The 23086-nt window shown below is 44.1% G+C and overlaps 2 protein-coding genes across 2 annotated transcripts; both read left to right on the top strand.

The window, feature by feature from the left end:
* Positions 1-9946: 9946 nt before the first annotated feature.
* Positions 9947-14101, top strand: LOC140656848 (double-headed protease inhibitor, submandibular gland-like). Its single transcript, XM_072873038.1, is given in 8 exon segments — positions 9947-10004; positions 10487-10509; positions 11078-11202; positions 11459-11504; positions 12428-12555; positions 12696-12751; positions 13443-13566; positions 14056-14101. Coding segments are annotated over 8 exon segments (606 nt in total).
* Positions 14102-17506: 3405 nt separating this feature from the next.
* On the top strand, positions 17507-21577 carry LOC140657105 (serine protease inhibitor Kazal-type 6-like). Its single transcript, XM_072873645.1, has 4 exons — positions 17507-17607; positions 19764-19789; positions 20644-20756; positions 21532-21577. Exons 1-4 carry the CDS (start codon positions 17550-17552, stop codon positions 21575-21577), a joined length of 243 nt encoding a protein of 80 aa, XP_072729746.1. The 5' UTR covers positions 17507-17549.
* The last annotated feature ends 1509 nt before the right edge of the window (positions 21578-23086 follow it).

Genomic DNA, 23086 nt, shown 5'->3' with positions numbered 1-23086 from the left:
TCATAAAACATTTTCTTCTGATTTGTTGAATGATGATGCCAGGCTGAATGCCAGGTTATGTGCTCATAGCTCTGAGATATAACAAGAACAATGTCTTGCTCCCCTCCCTCTCATAAAAGGCAGAAAATTAAATACAGATGCATAAACCTCAGAGCTGTGTGACTTTGCACATAAATTATAGTCAGCCTACATTAGTGTTCAGACCCTTTTAGACATTTGACATTGTAAAGGGCTGAAATACCGCTCCGAAGCGATGACGCTAGATGATCTCTCCCAAGGTATTTCTGGAGCAGGTATCTGTGCAACCACTTTCCCTGTGCAGGCATCATCAGCAAAACCCATTCAGACTGTGATGGTGTCTGCACCAAGAGCTGATCCCTGGCCTCCTGAGCACAGTCCTCACCTGAAGTGTAGCACTCTGCAAGGGCAGTCTGTTAGCAAAGCCCATATTTTTCAGACACGTGAGTAGGCCCTGCCTATTTGTCTAGCTGACGTATTTCTAGCTTTTTCTCATCTTGAAATCATTCTTTAACAACCTCCAAGTGTTTTAAGACAAATGCTCTCCTAGGGATGGTTTCTACTCCTGCCTACTTGTCTTCTGCCTTAGTCTTTAATAACATAATACTCTTCGCCAGCCCAAGGAGTATTTCAGCAGTGTTTCACAATCCAAGGACAAAGTATCCTTCTGTTTTTTGAGAGTGTCACCTGTCATTGGTGTATTGTCCATGAAATTTATTTTGCTTTTGTCCTCAGCTGGAGTATTGAATTGGTGATTTTTTGATCTACACAAGAGAAACATAAAAAAATTGGGCATATCCCTTCTAAAAAGTAATATCTCCCATATGCATTTCTTCTGGGAGCCAAAGGGAGGGGAGTGCTTGTTTTACTTGATGGAATGAGGTCATTCAAAAAAGCCATGCTTTGGTGGTAAAACAAAGGATTTATGTTGAGATGGGCAGATGGATGAAACAGGGATTTCCAGATTGGGTTCAACTTTTCTAGGACCCAGGCTAGGATCTCACATCATTCTGTTATCATCAGACTATCAGTCCATTACTGCAAATCTAACCCATAATGCTAATGGATTTTAGGGGAAATAACAATTGTAAATTCTTTGCATAAGCCTATAAAAGTTGCCCCATCTCTTGTCCAGTCCAAGGACTCCCTTCAGAGTCTGGGATACGCTCTTGCTTGCCTTCCCGGTTCACTGCTTTCACTACAACTTAATGATGCTTTACTGGGATGAAGCATGAAAATAAAAGTAGAGACTTTCCACTCTAGAAGCGGTTCATTCAAAGTTTTGCTCATGAAAAAGCATGGCATGTAAATAGGCACTGATAGGTGCATACAGAGAAAACCTGACAGCAGTTGCTGCTTAGGTTTGTACAGTTGCTCTTTTGCTGACAGGAATTTTCTACCGTCCTTCAGAAGGAACCTGTCACATAGTTCACTTGAAATAACGACACAGGGCAGGTATCTAACGTATCTAAACTTCTTGTGACTCCTGTTGATGAAGAAACATTCTTCCTGGCTGTCATGGTTTAACCCCAGCCGGCAACTAAGCACCACACAGCCCCTCACTCCCCCCCGGTGGGATGGGGGAGAGAATCGGAAGAGTAAAAGTGAGAAAATTCATGGGTTGAGATAAAGACAGTTTAATAAGTGAAACAAAAGCCGTGCACGCAAACAAAGCAAAACAAGGAATTCACTACTTCCCATGGGCAGGCAGGTGTTCAGCCATCTCCAGGAAAGCAGGGCTCCATCACATGTAACAGTTACTTGGGAAGACAAACGCCATCGCTCCGAATGTCCCCGCCTTCTTTCTTCCCCCAGTTTATATGCTAAGCATGACACCATATGGTATGGAACATCCCTTTGGTCAGTTGGGGTCAGCTGTCCCAGCCGTGTCCCCTCCCAACTTCTTGTGCACCCCCAGCCTGCTCGCTGGTGGGGTGGGGTGAGAGGCAGAAAAGGCCTTGATGCTATGTGAGCACTGCTCAGCAGTAATGAAAACATTCCTGAATTATCAACACTGTTTTCGGCACAAATCCAAAACATAGCCCCATACTAGCTACTGTGAAGAAAATTAACTCTACCCCAGCCAAAACCAGCACAGTGGCTTACAGCACGGCTTATGCCTGTTGAGATTGCCACCCCAACAAAAGACCAGGAATGTTACTTCAGAATAAGGGTGGATAAACCAAATATGAATGCACACAAACACATGCGCGCGCACACACACACACACACAAACATGCGTGTGTATATATAAGCATGGTTACCACCTGAGGGCAGAATTAAGGCTACATTTACTGAGCAAAACACAGGCTCCGCTGCACGCAGACGCTTCAGCCACCATGAAGATGGCAGGCGTGTTGCTGCTGTTTGCTCTAGCCTTTTGCTGCATCCCAGGTGAGTAGCTTTACTGCCTCCTGCTCTGGCTTTGAGTAAGTGCTGGCTGTCTTTAAAACCACAAAAACATCCTCAGACTGGAAAGAGCTTCATTCTACAAGGACTTATTTACTCCTAGAAAGATAGTGTTGAAAAGACTTGACATCAAAGACTATCACTTATGGGGTAATATTTTAGCAACAGAACTGAGTGGGTAAGAACAACTGTGGGAACAGCTCTGCTCTCAGCTCTAGTTTATGCATAATGAAAGAAGTGACATGTATGTGGTACAACCCCGAGACTCAGACATCCAGTATTTAACCTCTGAAATGTTGCAGAAACACGAATTATTTTACTGAATGAAAGCAAACATTTCCTGTAGTCATCCTGAACTGAGATGCAATTTGAGAGCCTGAACAGTTGTAGAAGCTTTATAAAAGTTACATCTCACTAAGTACTCCTCTTATTTAAGAACTATTGTGGCAATGCATGTAAGATGCTGCCTCTGTGTACTAGCCAGCTTTATGACCCCATTTGCCTCAATAACTTGCTTAGATTTGAGTACATGTCCTGCTCCATCCTTTGAACCATGGAAAATGCCTTTCTCTTCTTTCATTTTGTACACCCTTTTCCATCTTGGCTGTAACCCTCATTAAAAAAATTATAGTACAGAATCAGTGTTGTAAACATACAATACGGCACAAAATTTTGACTGAAATTCCTTTTGTCTAAGAAGTGATTTGCTAACAAACAGTGAATTGAAAGTTGTGTATTCGGGGCACACATTCACAGATTTTAACTCTAATAGAACCCATGAATTGCATTTGTATCATATTTCTTTCTTTTTTTCTTTTTTCCAGCTATTGATGCAGTGCAGGTAAGGGACAGATCTTTCCATTTTCCATCATTTCTTTCCTTAAAGCAGTTTCTGTATAAATCCTTACTAATCACATTGTGATCGAGCATTTGAAAATCGAGTCATCCAGCTGTCTGAACAATATTTGCCATAGATATTATTGGGTGAAATTGCCATTTTCATCTGATGATCATTTCAACAAGTAGTGCAGTATACAGTTCGTGTCCAAGTTACTGTCAAAGTTACTGCAGCAGCTTTTATGATGGTTACACAGGCTCTACGTTGCTGGAGGCAATGTACCGCTGTACTCCTGCCCTGTCCCTGGGCTTTTTCTCAGCATCTACTTCTGGCCAGTACTGGGGGGAGGTCAAGGTGTGTGTGGGGTCTCCTAATGATACCTTTCTTACACATCTGTTGTTGAGAGCTTTTTTGTGAACATAGATTGCATCTATCTGCAGGGCTACTGCAGAGACTACGTGGTACCCCGTCCTGTCTGTACCCTGGAGTACAATCCACACTGCGGGTCCAATGGTGTAACATATGGCAATAAATGCTTTTTCTGCAATGCATTCCTGTATGTATGAAAATAAATCTCTTCACTAACTAAATTGTGAACTAACTTAGCTTAAACTAACTAATCAGTCTTGGAGACTGGTTAGGGAAGTAAAGTTCTTTTATTTTGTGTTTACCTGTTGTCTTACTAGCAAGGGTCAGTTTTTTATTGGGAGAATTTGCCAGGAATTCCTTTCTTTCAGGTATAAAGACGTAACATTTAGTAGAGTTCTTCATTTCCCTCTTAAGTAATTTGCTGAAGAGCTTTCTTCCAGCAAACAAAGCCTATTTCCTACAGACTATTTGTTCTTCCTTTAAATTAAGTCTTTATCTTGTCTTTGAATGTTGATAATAAAAGGAAATAGCTGGAATAGTATTCAGAATTTTTCTGTTTTAAGTTTCTCTATGATATATCCTTCACTAGAGGGAGAGACAAATGGTAAAAGCCCATATGTTCTGTCTCTGAGGTACTGATTTCTTTCTCCACAGGCAAGGGCAGGGGACACTTCACTTGAGATATCTTGGAGAGTGTTAACTTCTCGACAGGCTTCAGCTCAGAAAGAAGAATCCTCCCTGGTGATGTTCCCCATGGCAGATGCTCCCCTAAAGCCTTGTCCTGAACCTTGAAAGCTCCTGATGAATCTTGAAACCTCTGTTTAATAAAAAAAGCCATCAGCATTTATGTCTTGCTTTGATAATGTGTCTCATTCTATTTTTACCCAAGATGTTGCATGATTACATCACTGCAACAATCGGGTATTAACGGGCAAATTACAGGGAGATGGAATACATTGTTCTGATCTACAAAGAAATCAACCCCAACTGCAAAGGCAATGGGCAGATCTTGAGGGCATCTGCCTTCATCCAGCTTCCCAAAAGAAAACCAGGGCTGGAGATGCATCCTGGTGCAATGCTCCAATCGATTTAGTCCACTAAGGGCATCTCGGACAGACACTCTCTGCTTGGGTGAGAGGAACTGGCTGCCTCCCTAACTGCTGCTGTCAAATACCTGCTGCCTGACTCCCGCATTACTGTATGGTAGACTTTGGCAGCATGAAGAGCTCCCCCCCGCCAAACAAACCTGAACATACATATAATTAGACACAGTCCCAAAACTGTTGCGAGGGGGAGGGTGTGTGTGGTGTTTGTGACCGCTCTGCAAAAGCCATGGAGGCACAGAGGGTCTTGCTGGCACCAGGAGCTGCTCATCTCTGTTTCAGTTTCCAGGGTTAGCCCCAATTTCTTATGCCCACAAGAGAAGTGGTGAAGAAGGGCAGTTCCCAGCCACATCTCTTTCCCCTTGAAAGCAGGGTTGGAAACACACCTTTAGGTGAGAGAAGCCCTTTTGCAATCCACTCTGCCTCCCAAAGCAATAGGACAGGGTGTTTTCTCTGGGCAGGAAGATACCTGGCTGCCCACATTCGTGTTTGCAATGTTCATCGGTGCAGGGTACTGCAGAAAACCAATGGGCAGTCAGTCCTAACAGACCTGATGTTCAGAGGACTGCTAGCAATCACTACCGCAGCCCGTTTCTGCACCTCACCCACCACTTAGCTGCTGCTTGTAGGTAATTACATCGACTGTCGCTTGTAGAGGATCCTTTGAGATTCTTCGGCCTCTGGAAATCTTGGCTGATGAAAGGAAGGGCTCAGAGTCATAGCGTTAATTTATTATTCATTAATAGTGAAGCGCTGACAGTGTGGCGTGCTGTACAGGCAGCAGTCTCACAGTCAAATAGTTAATGATCTTAAGTGACAATGTGTCATTTTCCAGAGACTGGAGAGAGCAGCTTTATGAAGGAAGACAATTTATTTCCAAAAGACATGACTCTCTGCAACCATTTAGAGCCAAGTCCCTCTCCGGGGCTGGAATGTCCCTCCTGTGAGAGGGAGGTCTGTGTGCAGGAAGGCATTTCAGTGTCAGATGCAATTTCTTAGGACCAAGACAAATAGAGGCTCTGGGAGGTAGTGCCGTGGGTGTGTGGCTCAGGGGCTTCACGCTCCTTCTTGTCCCCCTCCACTGCGCGAGGGAGCCGGGGGTGGCACAGGCTCCAGCACTTATTTCCTTTCCTGTGGAGCAGTGGAGATGATGAGGATGGCCCCCAGGAGCCATGATGCCTTGGAGACAAATGGAGTTCCCGATCGTGCTCAAGATCCCAGTGGTCCTCAGAGGGCATCTTCCAGGGGCCATGCCTGCTAAACAGGAAAATCCACCAGGCAATTGAGGAGAAGCTGTGAGTAGAAAGGAATGGGGACAAATCCTCCACCCTGATGCAGAGTTACGCAGTATTACTCAGGAGTAACCAAGGGCAGAGCAGGACCCCAGCGCACCCCAGAGCCCCTGCCCCAGGGGGGCAGCTCCTTAGGATGGAGAGGAAGACAGTCCTCTTTTATGGGCACCTCATTGGAAATAATTTTTTTGTTGCTGCTCAATAAAATCCTGCCACAACAACACAAAATCCTCTCACCATTACTAATCTAACTCTCCCTCCAGGAAATTCAAGGCAGGAAACATTGTCTGCCTGTTGAGGTATTTTATGGTACAATCCTTTAAGCAGTACCTCGGCACTTTATGTCATTATCTGATGTTTGTGAATTTAGGAAATGCCATTCAATTACCCCACAACCTGATTAACACATTGCATGTAGTTATTTTGTTCTGCTCTATTTTATATCAATGCTTCTGTTTTAGTGTATTGTTCTACTTGTTGCTGGCCAAAATTTACCTCAGGCCAGTCTAGACCTTTCTGTTACTGCAGTTTCTCTCTGAGGCTTCATTCAGGATAAACAGTTTGGTACTATGTTCTTTCCTCATGCGGAGAAAAACAAAATGATGGTTTAAAAGAAAATTACTTGGAGACGTCTTTTTTGGGGGCTGGCTGTGTCAGAGTTATTGCAGCGAGGCAGAGCTGAGACTCGCTGAGGGATTGGGATGTGCGGGGCCAGATCCTCAGGCTTTTGCTGTTAGCATGCGGCTCCCAGACAGTCAAATTATGCCAGACACCCTTGCCTGTGATATCATCTATGCTTAAACGACTGGAGATATGCAGGCAGCAGTCATATAGCTGAACTGCAAGGAGAAATACTACATGAGTGCAGCTTAGAGCAGGAGCTTTGCTTGCTGTAAATTTAATTCATGTTCGCATAGAAGATCCAGTTCTGCCCCCTTGTGCAGAGGTCTGGGAACAGCAACCTGTTTTGTGAGCTCTTGCAGTGTGCCATAACGCTAGTCAAAGGCAGAGAAATGCATTTTGCATTTGCCTCTACAGTAGCATAGGCTGGAGAACAGTACCACTTTATTCTTGATTATAGTGTGATGTGTGACAGCAGGATACAGGAGCAAGGACAATGATACCACCGCTGGAATAACAACACATGGTCTTGCATGCACACATCCACCTTTTTTATTTTCCAAAAAAATTGAAACGTATAATTTCTCTTTGTAGCCAGATGAAACCTGTGACAAGTTTTAAACTAAAACAGGGAAAATAAATGAAGAATTTTTTAGGTCGTAGTAGATTATGGACTTGTTTGAGATAGGGAATCCCAAGACCAGAAGAAAAGATTTCCAGGAAAATATCACTGTTGCGGGAAGAAATAATGCTGGGTTAGAAACTGGGTAGAATTTCCAGAGTTATTGGAGATTTACCTTAATACAAGAGGATCTGTCATATGACTACCAATGTTTATCCGACTCATGTGGCCATAACCTTCTTCAAAGTTTGCCCTCCAAGAACTTGAAACAGCAGGAAGAGTTTTATTTAAACTTTTCTGTGGTTCTCATATCTGTGGAAAGGATAAAATAATCCTGTGGCCAAAGTCACTTTACTGAGCCCACCATCATGCGACTCTTGAATATCACAGAGGGGTTTTGGCAGGTGGGTTCATTTGCCCTTCCCATTTGCAACCTGTGTATGACATTTCCTAAAGCTCACTCTTCCAAATGCATGGACATAGTTGTTTTTGACTGCTCCTAATGCCTGTTTTCAACGCATCTGCTGCCACGCAATTACTTCTGGCCCATTCCCTCTGTTTCTTATTAATGGAGCTCCTTGTGCAATCCCACGTCACACCTAGCCCAGCAGCTGTTGCTGCCCTGCCCTTGACTGCTGCCAATTATCTCCCATCCTTTCTCATAGACCCTACAGCAAGACTCTTTCCTTGCTTCTCTTTTTCCCCCTGCTGCCCTGTGAAGTGGCAGGGATTACTGGAGGAAAAGAGCTACTTTTAGAGCAGCCCTGGTTGACTACCCTGACCCTCAGAAGCAGCATGTGGATCAGAGGGGAATCTCCACAACGGATCTAATTAATAAAAGGGCAGGTGTTGGCCAAACACAAGAGTGATGCCGCTCCCTAGCAGATACCCTGCCATTCACAACAGCTCCTGAGCGACCAGGGTGATTTCAGCTTGGCAGGAGAGGAAACCGGAGAAGCAGCACAGTTTCTGGTAACTGGGGATCTCAGATCTGGAGGTGGATATGGAGAAGCACAGGTCACAGGGCTGGAGAGGAGACAGACTACATTCCTGTAGCCTCACTAACCACCACAGAGCCAGCAAGTGCCCTCTCCACCGGCGGCTGGTGCAAGTTCTGAGGAAGCCTTGTTTTCAGGCTTCGGCATTCTTGCCCCTAGAGAATAATCAATACTAATGCTTCTGTGATTACAACTTCCCTTCCAAATATGCTCACAATCAGTTCAAGGAATCTGAAACTCAAGTCACTCAGGATGCTAAGAATACAACAGAAACAGCTTTCAAAGGAACCCTTCAACTTCTGATATTTGTGAATGAGATCCAAATAGCATTACTCATTTATTTTTCAGGAAAACAATTTCATTGATATGAATAGGCCAAATCCCGCAAGCTCTATTCTGTGACAACAGTTCCCTTACACTTTCAGCTACATTTTTAAGCATTCATAACTTTAAGCCCATGCCAAGACTTGAAAATATCCCAGGATAGTAAGAAAACAATTCTGATTTTCTATTTAAAACTCAGGCTGCCTTTAAGCCACATGTATGAATCAAGCTTCTTCTAAAGCACAAACATATTCCATCCCTCACTTCTTTCCGTGACTACCTTAAATAAAAAATTTATTGCTTTATGCAATATTCCTTATTTGTTTTTCCATACACTTGTGATAGAGTTGAATCACTTAACAGAGCCTAGCACACTGTTCTTCACTTATCTTCCCTAAAACACGATTTTCAGCTGACACTCTAAATTTGATGCTGTATAATAGAAGGGGGAAGGGGGGAGCCTAAGGACTCACCTTCTGTTTGCAGCTGCTGCAAATTTTTCTTGAATGTCTTTGGTGTTAAGAAGCCCTTGTCATCTGCACAGAACACTACTTGCTTGCCATTAAGAAGAAACATTATCCCAGTCCAGATTTAAGGATACTTATTCTCATAATTTCTTAATCAGACTCATGCCCATTGCTAATGGATGAATAACTCTTGCTCCTACTCCTACATAGACATGTCTTTATAAACTTCTGAAGTTTTAGGTAATGCTTTCCTGTTGTGATGACTGTTTCCTTCCTGTTGGTGAGAAATCCAGTGTACCAGGAAACTACAGGAGAGAATACGGAGAGATTCACTGAGCCCTCAGCATCTTTAAAGTACACTGATGCCTGCCAAACCCCAGATTTTATGTCTGTAAAAGCTGAGTGTCCCTTGCTGCTGTCCCCCCACTCTGGTGTACCATGCAACTCTCCTGGAGCCCAAATACCATCTAGTGTATGTAATATGGTGTGCACAAGTTCAAACACTTTCAAGAAATGGGCTTTTTTTGCTTTACCAACTTCCATACGTAATTTCACAACATCTACTATTGAGACAGTGCTCTTGTTTGGAAAGTACAAATCACTCATTGTACAGCAGGGCGCCTTTGTTAACAAGCTGGGTGTAGCTCACATTTTTGTTTAATTCTTCTGAGCATCTCTAACAAACAAGTATTCTTTAGAGCTCAACTCAATAATCAATACAATTTTCTTAGTTTATAGAGCAAATTATTATATTACTTTATGGGATGACTTCACAAGGTCAGGGAGATGTATATATATATAATGCAGAGGGAGAAGGCTGAGAACCATCTACTGAACCCAACAGCGACGGATTTGCAAGTAACAGACTACACAACCATCTCCACTATGAAGACAACAAGAAGTTTTGTCCTTCTTGGGCTTGTGCTTCTCAGCTGCCTTTCCGGTAAGTTGTTTTTGTTACAGTCTATGCGAGTATCTCTAGTCCTCCTGCACCTTTGCCTTTATATATACATCTTAAAGGAGAGTTTAGCCTTTTGGAGAAGTGACAATTTAGCAATACATTAGCTCTCTTTTAATGAACTTCATCCTTGTGCAGATAAATACTAGAGATCGGTAGGATGCATTTGTCTGATTTAAACTTATGCGACTTAGTGGGGATAATAGTGCTGCAAAAGGAGAAAAGTTTATGTCCTATTTCTTCTTTAGTGAGTCAAAATTTCTGGATTCACAAATAATTGATTTTTTAAATCTTAGCATACAACTTCTTGTTTACTTGAAGTAGATAAAACATTTGGGAAAACAATAACTTCTCAATAATAAGAAAGTGTATTTGGTTACTCTGTTGGGAAATTGATGATTTCAAAGGAATTTTAGTCAAGGACGTTGTACAATTTTTATATTTTATAATATCTGTTTTTATTGTAGATATTGTTATTGCTCAACAACGGGTGAGTAGTAGATCTTCTTCGTCATTTATTTGTGATTTCTAAGTCTAGATGAATAATTCATACTCACACTGTAACCCAGGGAAGGCTTGAGGGAGAAAAAGAAAGAGAGTGAGTGAGAAAGGAAGAAGGAAAAGTGCCCCTAAGTATTATACCACCTCTTTTCCCCAAAATAAGAAAATATCTTTGTCAGAGAAAGATCACTTACCATGTCGATGATAAAAAAGACAGCAATTAATAATGTACAGTGAGAGTCAGCACATCACAGAGTGCCAGCAGAAAATCCATACAACTATTGAATAACTGCCTAAATATCTTTCCTTTCTTGATTCCCCAAGGAATGATCATTTTTGCCCACAATTCTTGCCGAAAGTACTGAAAGTCTTAATAGCGAAAAGGTACTTTTGCATGCTGTAAGAAACACAGTACATTTTTTTCCCTCTCTTCTTCATCATGGAGGAATGATAGAGAAAAAAAATTACCAACAGTAGTCTCCCAACGCAGCAAAAATATGATTAACACAAGCACACCCTTCTCTCCACTTGGAGACATTACAAGTCCTCTTTAACAGGCCTCCTGTGGTGTGTACCGGTTGTCTGGAAAAATGCAGCTTGCCTGTCCCCGCAACTACGAACCCGTCTGTGGGACCAACAGCATGACCTACCCCAACGAGTGCTCCCTCTGCAAAGAAATCTTGTGAGTATAAGGTCTCCTGATTACCTACAATGCCAGTTCAAGCAGCAGACAATAGCCTTTGGGGTTGTGACTAATCGTGGGGTGGACTAGATTTTTCATAAGTTTCTGTCTTCCCTAATGCCCGCGATCTTCTGTGTCAAAGCTCCTGAATCTGATTAATTACCGGGGCTTTCCGAGTGGAGATACTAAATGAGTGAGATGACTACATGGTATGAACAGATTAATCCTTCCCTTCCTTCTCTCTCTCCCCCTCTAGCCGTAACCGAGCCATCGACAAGAAGCACGATGGAAGGTGTGTTCAGGTAAGGTCTGAGATCGGTTCCTTCTCCTGCTGCACTGAGCAGTGGTGGGCGAAATGATGGCAGACAGCTAGACAGAAACCTCACCTAGGATTAATTCTGTATTAAAACCACACAATTTAAAACTGTCAGAAATGGAATGAAAATTATGAATTCCAGATTTGCAAGAATTTATTTTAAATTTTGTTTGAACAGTTAAAATCAGTGGGTTTTAAAATATTATCTTGTGTATACCACCAGACGTAAGAATGGAAACTTTTGATTTCAATAATGCTTCAGCATTATCGAAACACTTCTCTTTAGACTTAGACTTAGAAGCCTGTTGAAGCTAAGAAATTCCCAGAGGAAGTTTGGTTTTTTACTAAATCATAATTTTGTAACATAAAAAATGATTCTATCAGAATGTTTATCATAAAGTTTGTTTATCAATATATGGAGCTACCGTGAAGTGGAGAAGTATCTCTATTTTTAGTTTAGAGAGAGAAAGTAAAGAAACACTCTGGCTGGGCAATTTAACATAATACGATGACTTCCATTTCAGTACACTCAAAGTAATTGCAGAAACACCAAAGTGAGCGTAAACTCCATTTTCAAGTGGCATTGACATTTTGCAGCAAAAGTTGCTGCCACATAAGGCATTTTAGGCAAAGATCCTTCATGGTGGCGTTCACGGTGAGAATTCCCAAGATGACAGGAATGAAACCCATTTCAGGACAGGAAAAAAACAGATACTCCAGGATCGTGCTGTACCCATGTGCAGGATTTCAACTGTTCGTGCTCCTCCAACTCCACCACGCTGGGGCTGGAAGCTCCTCTCTCCTTGCAGCTCTGGGGAGAGGGGGAGATGTCTCTTGCATCACGCTCCATTACACAGGACTGATGCAAAGGTGAGCAGAGATTAAAATGTTGTTCTGCCACTGTTTCAGCTCAACTGTACTGGCTACATGAGATCAAGCAGTGGTCGTGTGATCCCCTGCACCCTGGAGTACATGCCTGTCTGCGGCACCAACGGGATTACCTACAGAAACAAGTGCAACTTCTGCAGTGCTGTGGCGTAAGCGAAGGGGCTGGGTCATCGGAGGGGTTTCTGGATCAGTAGGTGCTCGTGTTGGTATGTAGAGCGTAACGAGGTAGTTTGACTTGTGAAGCGACTGCGCTGTGCTCATTCATTCTCAACTCACTTTCTTCCCAAAGGAATGGACTGGACATAAACCTGCGCAATGTTGGAGAATGCTTCCAGGTAAAGCGCAGAAACCTGCACTCTTAACTGCTGTTACAATACGTTTTACAACACAAATTCACCAATTCATAACTAAATAATAGAAACACTGTCCTGCTGCATTTGGCTTGGAAATAGGATTTGAGGAAAATAGTTAAAGTATGCCAGGGTCAAAGGGTATTGAACCCATTCCGTGACTCAGATATGCAGTCCACCCTCTGACCTGGGAACACAGCAGCCAGCGGGTGCTGAGACATTCATTCACTGGGAAAGGGGCTGAGCAAGAGATGCTGCCTCATCCCTTCTGCAGGAGAGCAGGAGGGTCATATACTACCAGCACTATTAGTAGCAGTGATTCCTCAGGTGGGAGCACTTTCTGCAGCGTGGCTTGCGACCATCGACTTTCTGTATGCTTGCCTCTGTTAGCCTGCTGAACCAGAGCAGAGCAACCAGTGGCAGGGCCAGCCTGGAAATATCAGAATGGTCATTTCACTATTTATCATAGTATTTATCAGATTTTTTTTTTTCCCACCGCTTTCTTCCCACTTCAGGCTGCTCCAGGCAAGCACTTTCTCTGCCTTTGAGTTTGCAGGGTCACTAGAACAACAGAGCCCTGCACCTGAAATGTGCTTTTATGCTTTGCCCTATCATAAGCATTAAATAAAGCACTCAAGTAGGAAAATACGGGGAACAAAAGCTTTAAAACCTATTGTTGTTCCATTATTAGAAGATTGACTGCAGCGAACAGAAGGGTAGCAATGTCATCTGCACCGCCAACTATGACCCCCTTTGCGGCTCTGATGGCAAAACTTATGGAAACAAGTGCCAGTTCTGCAATGCAGTTTTGTAAGTATGGAGCTCACCGTGTAGCCATGAAACCAGAGGAGCTGGAGCACACACACATCGGCTGCAGCTGGTGTAGAAGCCCCGGAGCTCCCGTTAGCCCCTCAGTAAATCCATCGCTGCTCCGTGTCCCTCTCCTGACACTCACTCCTCTGTCACCCCCCAGGCACGGAAGATCTTAAGCCCGGGTGATTCTTCTCCTTCCCTTGCAATTAAATCCAGATCCCTGTTTGCAGGCTCATAGCATTGCTGACTCCCTCCCTGCCAGAGTGATTTAAACTGTGACCATAGGAGGTGTCCAAAATTATGGGGTTTGTCCCAAATCTCTTTCACATGAGAAATTGTGTAACCTGGAGGATCAGGAAAGAGGTGAAACATTAAGTGAAGTACTTTATAACTTGGAGAGTGCAAAAGCATTGGCTTATTTGGGTAAAGTTAGACTATAAAGCTGAGATTCATGTCCATAATTTTGGTCTCCCTCTTTCTCTTCAGGCTGAGCCGGGGAACTCTGTTCCTCAAACACCGTGGTAAATGCTGAGTGCTGGAGCCATACCCTTTGCCCTGATTTTTCCCTTTAAAATCCTGCAATCAAACACGCTCTTCCCTGCTCCCTCGACTGTTGCGCATTGGTCTCTGCTTTGATTGATCAATAAATTAAACGCAGCCACTCTCTTTGCCATGGACTGGTTTTTGTTTTCTTTTCTTCAGAGCAGGGGTAATGGTCTTCAGGCTTTTAGGTACTTATCTGTCAGGCAGGAGAAGTTGTGAAATAAACCACAATAAAGAGCAAAGCGTAACACCCATCACACACCAGCCCAAGCCCTCACAAGAGTACGTCACTTCATACCAAACCATCAGAAGAGAAACCAAGCTGCTATAAAATACTGCCACTTTCCTAATTTCGGTGTCTTATAGAGAGTAAAGGGATTTGCCTTTGTAACAGCACTGAGTCTTAGAGGAACTGGTGCTTCTAGGGGCCCTGGCATGGGGGCATGGCCCTGGGAAATGTGAAAAAGAAAGGTGGCTGTGGTCAGCCCTACCTGGGCAAGGGGCAGGTCTGGCCGTGCATTATAAAAAGGAGGCTTATGGCAAAGGGAGGAGGCTATCTCATACGGAAGAAAATTAGGAACTGCTACTTCCTTGAAGGGTGTGTCCACTGAGACTGTGTTGATCAGCAGAAAATTGCAGCAAGCTAGGCAAGGCTGTAATGAGCCTAATGAGAACCCGAGGAGAAATTAGACTGGGCTCGGGCTTTCAGCTTCTTGGAGAAGAGATCTGAAAAGTTCTACTTGGGGTATCTGAGGCAGAGGTAGGACAGGGGACCCTTCAGGAAAAGGTCTTGGATTTTCTAACCCTAGTAAAGAAAGGCCAGAAGATGTGCTGGTAGCTCCAAGATGCTTTCTGTCTTGGGAAAAAAGGTATGGAGATAACATCTTTGTGGGAGCCTAAAGAGTGCACTGGAGGAGCAATGATGTATATGAATGTTCATGATGATGATGTGCTATCTTTTTGGGTGAGTCAAGGAGTTAATATACAAAAAGCACTGACAAAAAGTCCCTAGTGCCACCGCTCACACACTCCCTCTTCCTTTCTCCACCTCCCATTCTCTTGTTATGTAGCAAGAATATCTGCTGCTAAGGCTCATATTTAGGACAAAGTCTGTGACTTCCAAGCCTTTTCTTTGGGTCTTGTTTCCTGATGTAGACCATATCTTGACCAGGAATTTTGTAGGTGCTTCCCACCAGACGATGAGGCTTGTCCTTCCCCTAGTACTAGCACAGAGTAGTGCTCTGTCCTAGGAAGAGGGATGGAACTTCGTATTTTCAGGGTTTTTGCTGTTAGTACAGGCAATATAAAACACATCATGCCTTTGTGCCTGCTCTTAAGAAAAGGCAAACTGGAGACTCATGAGAGTCCCCACTGCTTACCTGCTTGTATGTGTGTGAAAAATGACTAAGGAACAGTCTAAGTAGCTAGTGGATGTGAACAGAGACCTGTCAGCACAGGACAGAGCTCTGCTGTAATTTCTTGTTGGCCAAGAGGTTTATAGAGTGGCCACAGACTAATGGAGTTTTGGCCATAGCAGGAAATTGTCTTCAACAGCAAGATCCTATGGTGAACCTCCTCTGCAGTGGTAGTTTCTGCCTGAGGAAGCTAGATACTTGCTTAGGAGCTCAGAAGGCTTTGGAAAAGCCCAAAGAAGGGCTGCTCACCTACAGGGAAAGGAAGGGCAAATGGCAAATATTGGGTATATGGCTGTATCCTAGATGCCTCGTGAGCCTCTAAGCAAGAACTCTTTAGAAGATGGAAAGGTTTGCATCACATAAGACTAAAGACTGGCCCAGCACAGGTAAGTACTCGGCTTGACACCAGCAAGACTCTGCCCAGCTACACCCCTTAGACTGCAAAGCAAGGTCCAGGTGTCCTTCTTCTATCCCTGATTTTCAGCGAAGTCAGAAGGACAGAAGACTTCCCTCACCTATGCCAGCAAGTGGCCTGTTTCAGATGTTATAAAGAAGTGGAAACAGGTAATAATGATAATCACCTGGTTGGTAATTTAGTCTCTTCCTCTCCTCAGCCCAGAAGGGATTGGTCCCTGCGGTATATTTGCTAAGGCTTTAGCCAGTCAGTTATGCTGCAGCAACCGAAATGTTTGGGTAGAGGACTGAGGCATTAAGGCTGTGGTTGTGAGCAGTGACGAATGAAACCAGAAAAGGCAAACAAGTAGTGCTGCGAGTGGCAGAACTAAGCATGATTTTGAACGGCGCTGCGGCTGACTGACTTGATAACTAAATTATATGAGAGGCTGCGTCGTGAGCTCACCCTTAATAGATGTCTGAGAATTCACCTGTCAGTCATGGTTTCTCTGCTGTGTGGATTTTAAGATGTCTAGCAAGCTGCAAACTCTAATGCTTCCCCAGATGTAGGGCATTCATAACATTGCTCTCCTGCAGAAACTCTCTACCTTGCTGGCTGAGGACGTTAGTAGCATCTTTCCTCTGTTGCCAGAAAAATATATAAAACTGTATTTATTTATTTTTTTTTCACTCCTATGTCAAATTTGGTTGGAACTAGTTGCAGATTCAAAATTTACTGGGGGAACTAATAAACAGATATATCTATACACATTGCTCTCCTAACCCTTGTCTCCTTAGGAAGGCATACTAAAATTTTAAGGTATTCTTATCTGAACAGATATTTTGCAAATGGTGCAGCTGAACACAAACCCTTGCACAGACTCAGCTGGAAACAGAGCTTAAGTCTCCCAATTCCCCATCGAATTCCCTTCATTGCCACTTGCTGTGGGAGCGGAGCCCTAACATATGTTTGTGAATGTGAAAAACTGGCAAACATTGACAGCTAGAGTTTAAAAAGTTCAGGGAGGAGAGTCAGCAGTCCTATCTGGGACTGTGCACACAGCTATGAGAGCATGTCACATCAGAGCGCTTCTCCACCCCAACCCAACAAATTTAGAACCATCCTCAAAAATAGCCAGGGAACAACGTATAATTGGTTTCACAGACAACACATTCTCATGCTGTGATTTATTTTGTAACGTCTAGTGAGTGTCATAACGCCACACTCAAAGCCTTGGAGCTGGCATTCAGCGAGGGCCCAGAGAATGAAAATTACCAGCTTCCCCGATGAATCACCGCTTTGAAAATTCACCCTTGTGAGAATCCTGTGACTATTTAGAAAAAAAAAAAAGATATTACAAGCCTGAGTCTATCACTCATATAATTAGTCCTTTCTAGGTTTGATGTGGACAGGGCAGCATTCCTAAAGCACCATAAACACGGCCAGGACCAATAATGGCTTTAGAAATGAAGTGGAGAAGTTCTCACAATTAAGGTGGGGAACGAGGACAGCTACGGATGGGCACATAAATACACAGAAAGGCAGGTCTGTGTGCATACTGTGGGCTCCGGTGCTGAGACAACACCTCCCGCACAGATCGCTTGGCTTGGACTAGAGCTACCTGCAGCATGAAGGCAACAGGTGCCCTAGTGCTTCTCAGCCTGCTGCTGCTCTCTTTCTTCTCGGGTAAGTGATCTTTTCCCTAGCCTAGGAAAAAAAAACAACCAAAACCTTTCCTGACAACAGCAAACTTTGGAGAGCCTTGATCGCCAGATGACAGGCTTGAAGATAAAGCTGAGCAAGTAGAAAATGTCTGCAGGACTTGCTCACTCGTGTAACATATTTCCACTCCTCATGTGCCTCTGCAGTGAATAACGCAGCGGAGGTGTCACTGGGAGGCAGAGCGAGCAAATTCTAAGTGGCTCCTTCAGCAAACATACCAAAGTGTACAGAGTGTAATTAGGAATTTTTGGTACAAATGTTCGCTGGAGAGTTTTGCTGAACCAGTTAGAGAAGAAACTCACTCTCCTCAGGGTCATCAGCTCTTGTTTTGATCCTAAGCATCTTGGTATTTGGTGTTCTCCTTGGAGATGTGGAAACGTAATTAGATGAAAGTTTTGGCTTTCGTTTATGTTGCAGAGAAAAGCTTGAAAATTAAATTCAAATGTCCTCAAGGAGTCAGAACAAAGAGGGCAAATTAAAAGGATCCAGCATTTATTTATCTGGAGATTTACACATCTCTCCGATGATCTAGGGAAGCTGAGTGATGATTTTTGAACATATAGGTCATGTCAGTGTTATCAATAGCTTGTGTCCAGCTGACCCAGCTCTGGAAGGTTTGTGGTGACAGTTATTGAGGAATGTGCAGAACAAGAATTATTTATACTTGTTTTTCTGTGAATAATTTGAATAAAGAATTCACTTGAGGAAATTGCAAGCTGTGCATGGAGAAAAGAGGTGAATTACTCTGTACACATTATTCATTATGAAATATTCATCTGTCTCTAATTGAGTCTTAATTGGGACTGGGTTCCATCAGAGTGCTGAAGCTTCCTTGCAAGGCCAGGCAGAATAGCAGCAAACTCTGTGATCTCCTATAAAATAAACAAATGTCAAGAGACATCATCACAAAGTCTTGCATAGCTGCATGTAACATTTATAAAAACTACCTAATGAGCTATTTTGTAAATAATATGCAGATAGCCATAACAATGACTTTACAATTAAGGCAGCCTAGCCTAACCTGAGGACATGATAAACACACCAGCGCCAGGGATAAAACACTGAAGGGCAATATAATTGGCAGAAGAAGTAGGGTGGGTTGATGGATGATGGTCTAGCTGACTGAGGGTTGGGTGGAATTTCCAATGTGTGGGGGCCCAAGTGTGGGACAAGGTCCTCCCATCTCCTGCCCCACGTTCCCTCCTCCTCAGAGCCACCTGAGCAGCATCACAGCTGGCAGTGACCCCTCCGACCCAGCAGGTACAGCCTCGCATCTGAACCTCTGCTGCCCCACTGCCATGCGAGATGCTGGGTATTTGTCCTACAGTGTTGTGACCCAGATTCTGCAAATCTGCATTCAATCCACCCTTGAGTGTCAGGCTCCCCCTTAGAGACATCGCAGGGTTGCCCTGTCCCGCAGCTATGACTCAACCTACGCGCCTGACTGCAGTCTTTGCAGTGAAGAAATATAAAGAGGATGGACTGATTACCTTCAAGCCCAGAGCCTGTGGTTTCAGTGGGTATTTTTGCGCTCTTACTGACTGGCGCTGCCTGTTCTGCTCTGTATCACTCCATGATGTCTCTTTGTATCTCGCCCAGGATGAAGTTGTTCTGGGAGAGTCTCTGGGCTGTGCCGTGCTGAGGATGGCTATAAAGCTGACCATGGGGTCTCCTTCTCCTTCTCCACAGTACACTCTTGTTAGCGGTACCAGCCATTTTCACTGTTCAGAGGTGCAGGAGCCTAAAAGCCTTAAAAGTCAATACAGCTTTAAAATCTCTGTTGAACGTGGCTCCAGATCCGATATGGCAGCTCGCTTCCCCGGGAGTGGCTGCCTTCCAGGAGATTGGGTTATGTGTCTGAGGTGCAGTTAGCAGCTGAATGACTGATTACATGGTATTTTAGTAACATTTTTCAAAAAAGCAAAATACTAAAAAGCAATTCAGATAATGTATTTCCTGCCCCCTCCTCCGCCGCACAGTATGACAGAGTAGGAAAAACCTGGTGTATGTTTCACTGTGGTTTGCATAAAGGGTTTGTGACTTTAGCTCAGCCTCTATCAGAAAATAATGCTGATGTGTAAAATCTCTGGTTTTTTGTTGTTTTTTTTATTTTATTCCAGATGTAGCAGGTCAAGACATTGAAGAGGTTAGTGCAGCTGTTTCTTCTTACTGAATCTGCATTTTCTAGAGGAATGGTTTTGTAACCAAGATCTTGGTGCATGGTAAACAGTTTTTAATGTCTGCTGGGAGCAGGTGGGTCCTTCCAAGATATCCCAACACTTTGGGGAGTTCTCCATTGTACAGGGGATCACATTGTAGTGTGGCCACATTAGCAAGTAGACCAGGGAAATGGATGGTTGGTTTAGCAAATGCTTCCCGTGATTAGGTCCAGGGTGCTTGCACAGGGTTGTGTTTGTACGCAGCACCACTTTTGTCCACTTTGCTCCACTATCCAATCTTCTCATGAAACAAATAGACTATTCAGAGTGTTTTATTCCCCCAAACAAGGTCCATCACTGGGACTTGTCCAGAGATGTACATTTCCTGGACACCATTTTTAATTCCCCATAGACTATGGGGTTCTCCTCCTTCCACTGGGAAGGCAGAAAGCTCAGCAAGCACCAAACCGAGTGTACAGTTTCGCAAGATGCATGAAGCCATGCAACAGTGAGCTAACTTGGCGCCAAATGCCTGAAAGAACATCAGTGCTGACTCTTCTCCTACATGCCTAGGCTAATCCACCCGTGTCTTCGGGAGATCAAGACTTCTCCCAGGTGACTACAATTTTCCTCCTCAAACATGGAGCAGAAATTCCCCTGAAACACTGCTTCTGCTCATTTCTGACAGGGCTTTTTCTTTCAGTGAATAGGCAGTGTCATCACTGCCGCTTTAGTCCTCTTGTCAGAAAAAACATTATATTAGTGACCTTGATTCCAATTTGGAAAGTGAAAGAAAGAGTATGGGAGTCCTGAAAGGTTGTTTTTTTTATTCCTTTTGCAGATTTGTAGGGAGTTTGTAAACAGAAGTGTGTACTGCACGAGGGAGTCCAACCCTCACTGCGGCACGGATGGCATCACGTACGGAAACAAGTGTGCCTTCTGCAAGGCAGTGCTGTAAGTAAAAGTAGAGGGGTTTGAAATAACACAGAGAGTTGGCTCCACTTCCACATATGTACCGATGTTCTTCATGGAGGGGAGGCCCTGCATCCAGGCTGCTCCTCTTGTACGGACCAGCCCCTGAATTGTGCCAAGTCGAATATTTCCTCCTTGGAACAGAGCTGTGTGAGCAAGTTAATTTTAATTTATTTCTAGGCCTTGCATGCTGCTGGTTGCCACACCGAGAGGCAGCACGGGGCCTGGGAGGCAATTGCATCCTGCCTGTACCTTCTGCACACACTAAATTGATGCACATTTCCCACTATATGCCACAGGCTGCAACTCTCACTGCCCACACTTCTGGATACTGAGAAGTGTCTGGAGGAATGCAGGAGCTCAGCCGTGCCAAATTATTCCTGAAAAGTCTGAATAGACTTTGTGGAATAAGACAAAATCCCAGAGGAAGAACCTGAGTTTCTCCTTTTCCTGAGCTCTGCCACCTTTTAAAGGAGATGCAATAGGAGCCAGCACCCCTGGACTGAATGTGTTTGCAAACCATCGGGTTTTCCTTAGCAGTCCTTAACATTTGGTGCACACTCAAGACTGCCTTACCCTAGGGGAAATCAGAGAAGAGCAAGGAGAGGATAAAATGGCTTGATATTCCCTGTGAGGCACCAGGGTACACTAGCATGCATCAGGCAAATGGTCCCGTTTGGACGGATGAGCTCCTTGTCCCACACTGGTGTGTCTGTCATACACTGCTTTGTCTAAGTCTGTCTTGCTCCTTTTGCAGGAGAAGTGGAGGGAAAATAAGATTGAAGCACCTGGGGAAATGCTGAATCCTCACTGTCACCAAGCAGCAACAGCTGAGCCCCCGTCAGCAATGGCCGCAGACGCCTGTGCATGGACACTGGAGCAGCTTGTCCTCAACTCTGTCGTCTCTGCTCAATAAAATAAAACTCAGCACGATTCTTTGGCTGGATTCCTTTTTCCATAATACCCAGAAAAGCGCTTTGATACAGCCGTGCTAGAGCCTAACGCGTGGCTTCGCTATACTGTGCTATTACATCACCCTCCTCCCGGGAAGCAAGGCGCTCCCTGCGCTGGAGCGGTGATTCCCACAGCTCCTGTGGGCTGTGTCCTCCTGTCCCCAGCAGCCACAGCTCTTCAGTCCCCGTCCTGCCTGACAAATTGATCCATGCCTGCCAGGCAGCCAAGCAGCACAACCTCTTGTGGGCTCCTGCCCAATTTTCCCCATCCCAGGGGGTGGGTGACAGCGGGTGCCTTATTCTTTACCCAGCCTCCATAGACATGTTCCTTCCTCTCTCGGAGGTTATTGTGGGAGGGTGACAGGAGAGCTGGTGAACAGCGTGACTGCATATGCCTCATCTCCTTTGGAAACCAGAGACAAACAAGCTGAGGCTAGGGAATATTGCTCCATTTAAGCCTGCAACAAGAAGATGGCAGGTGGAGGCTGGTTTTAGGCAGAAGCTGCGAGGCTCTTCTTTCCAAATCAGTCTCTTTGTTCTGAGAGAACGCTTTGTCTTGAAAACTGTGAACTCACCAGCATTAGTTTCCTGCTGCCAAGTGGCTTCTCATGCTAATAAAATTATATTTAGAAGAGCACCAGATTGTCTAAAGTGTCAATAATAAAAAAAAATATTCCCTGGAGGAGAAGAGCTGTGGGCTTCCTCTCCCCACTTCTAGGATAAACTCTCCCTGAATCATACACAGACCTTGATTTTATAGGCACAAGGATTTGCATTTATTTACAATTTTTAATGCACATAGACATTATTCTTTTCTTTACTTTTCACACTGCTGCCCTCTCTCTTCTTGATGCTGACTGGAAAATCCTTCTTTGTGCAAACATGAGAAAATGAATTCTATAGTCTCTCCCCATTCACTGTGCAAAATTCACACAGGGAAATACTTGTGGCATCCCCTTGTTAAAACACTGGCAGCAGATCAATGGGACACCAGCTCCTTCATGTTAAACACTTAACTTTCAAAGAGAGCTTTAGATTTTATCATGAGCCTCAGGGGTCAACATATTTTGCAAGCACCTAAATGCTGAGCATCTAAACCTCTGGACCTTGTTTGGACAGAGCTTGAGTGTTTGCCTATCATTGCCACAATCCACGCTTTGAACTCAATTGGGGCGCAATGTCTAAACAGAGAGGACTTAGCAATGTGCTCAGCACACCTAAAGCTGGTTTCTCTTCTGGTAATTCACATTTGCGATGCCAGTTCTGGCAAATCCTTTGTCATTTGGTAACTTTACAGGCAGTGTACAGGCGGCAGCCAGCCAGCGGTTGAACCACACAGGCAAAACCCGCATTGGCTGG

The sequence above is a fragment of the Ciconia boyciana genome, chromosome 9 (assembly GCF_034638445.1).
Source record: "Ciconia boyciana chromosome 9, ASM3463844v1, whole genome shotgun sequence".
Lineage (NCBI taxonomy): Eukaryota > Metazoa > Chordata > Aves > Ciconiiformes > Ciconiidae > Ciconia > Ciconia boyciana.
The sequence above is the reverse complement of the archived record's forward strand: the minus strand, read 5'-3'. Positions and strand labels throughout refer to the sequence as shown.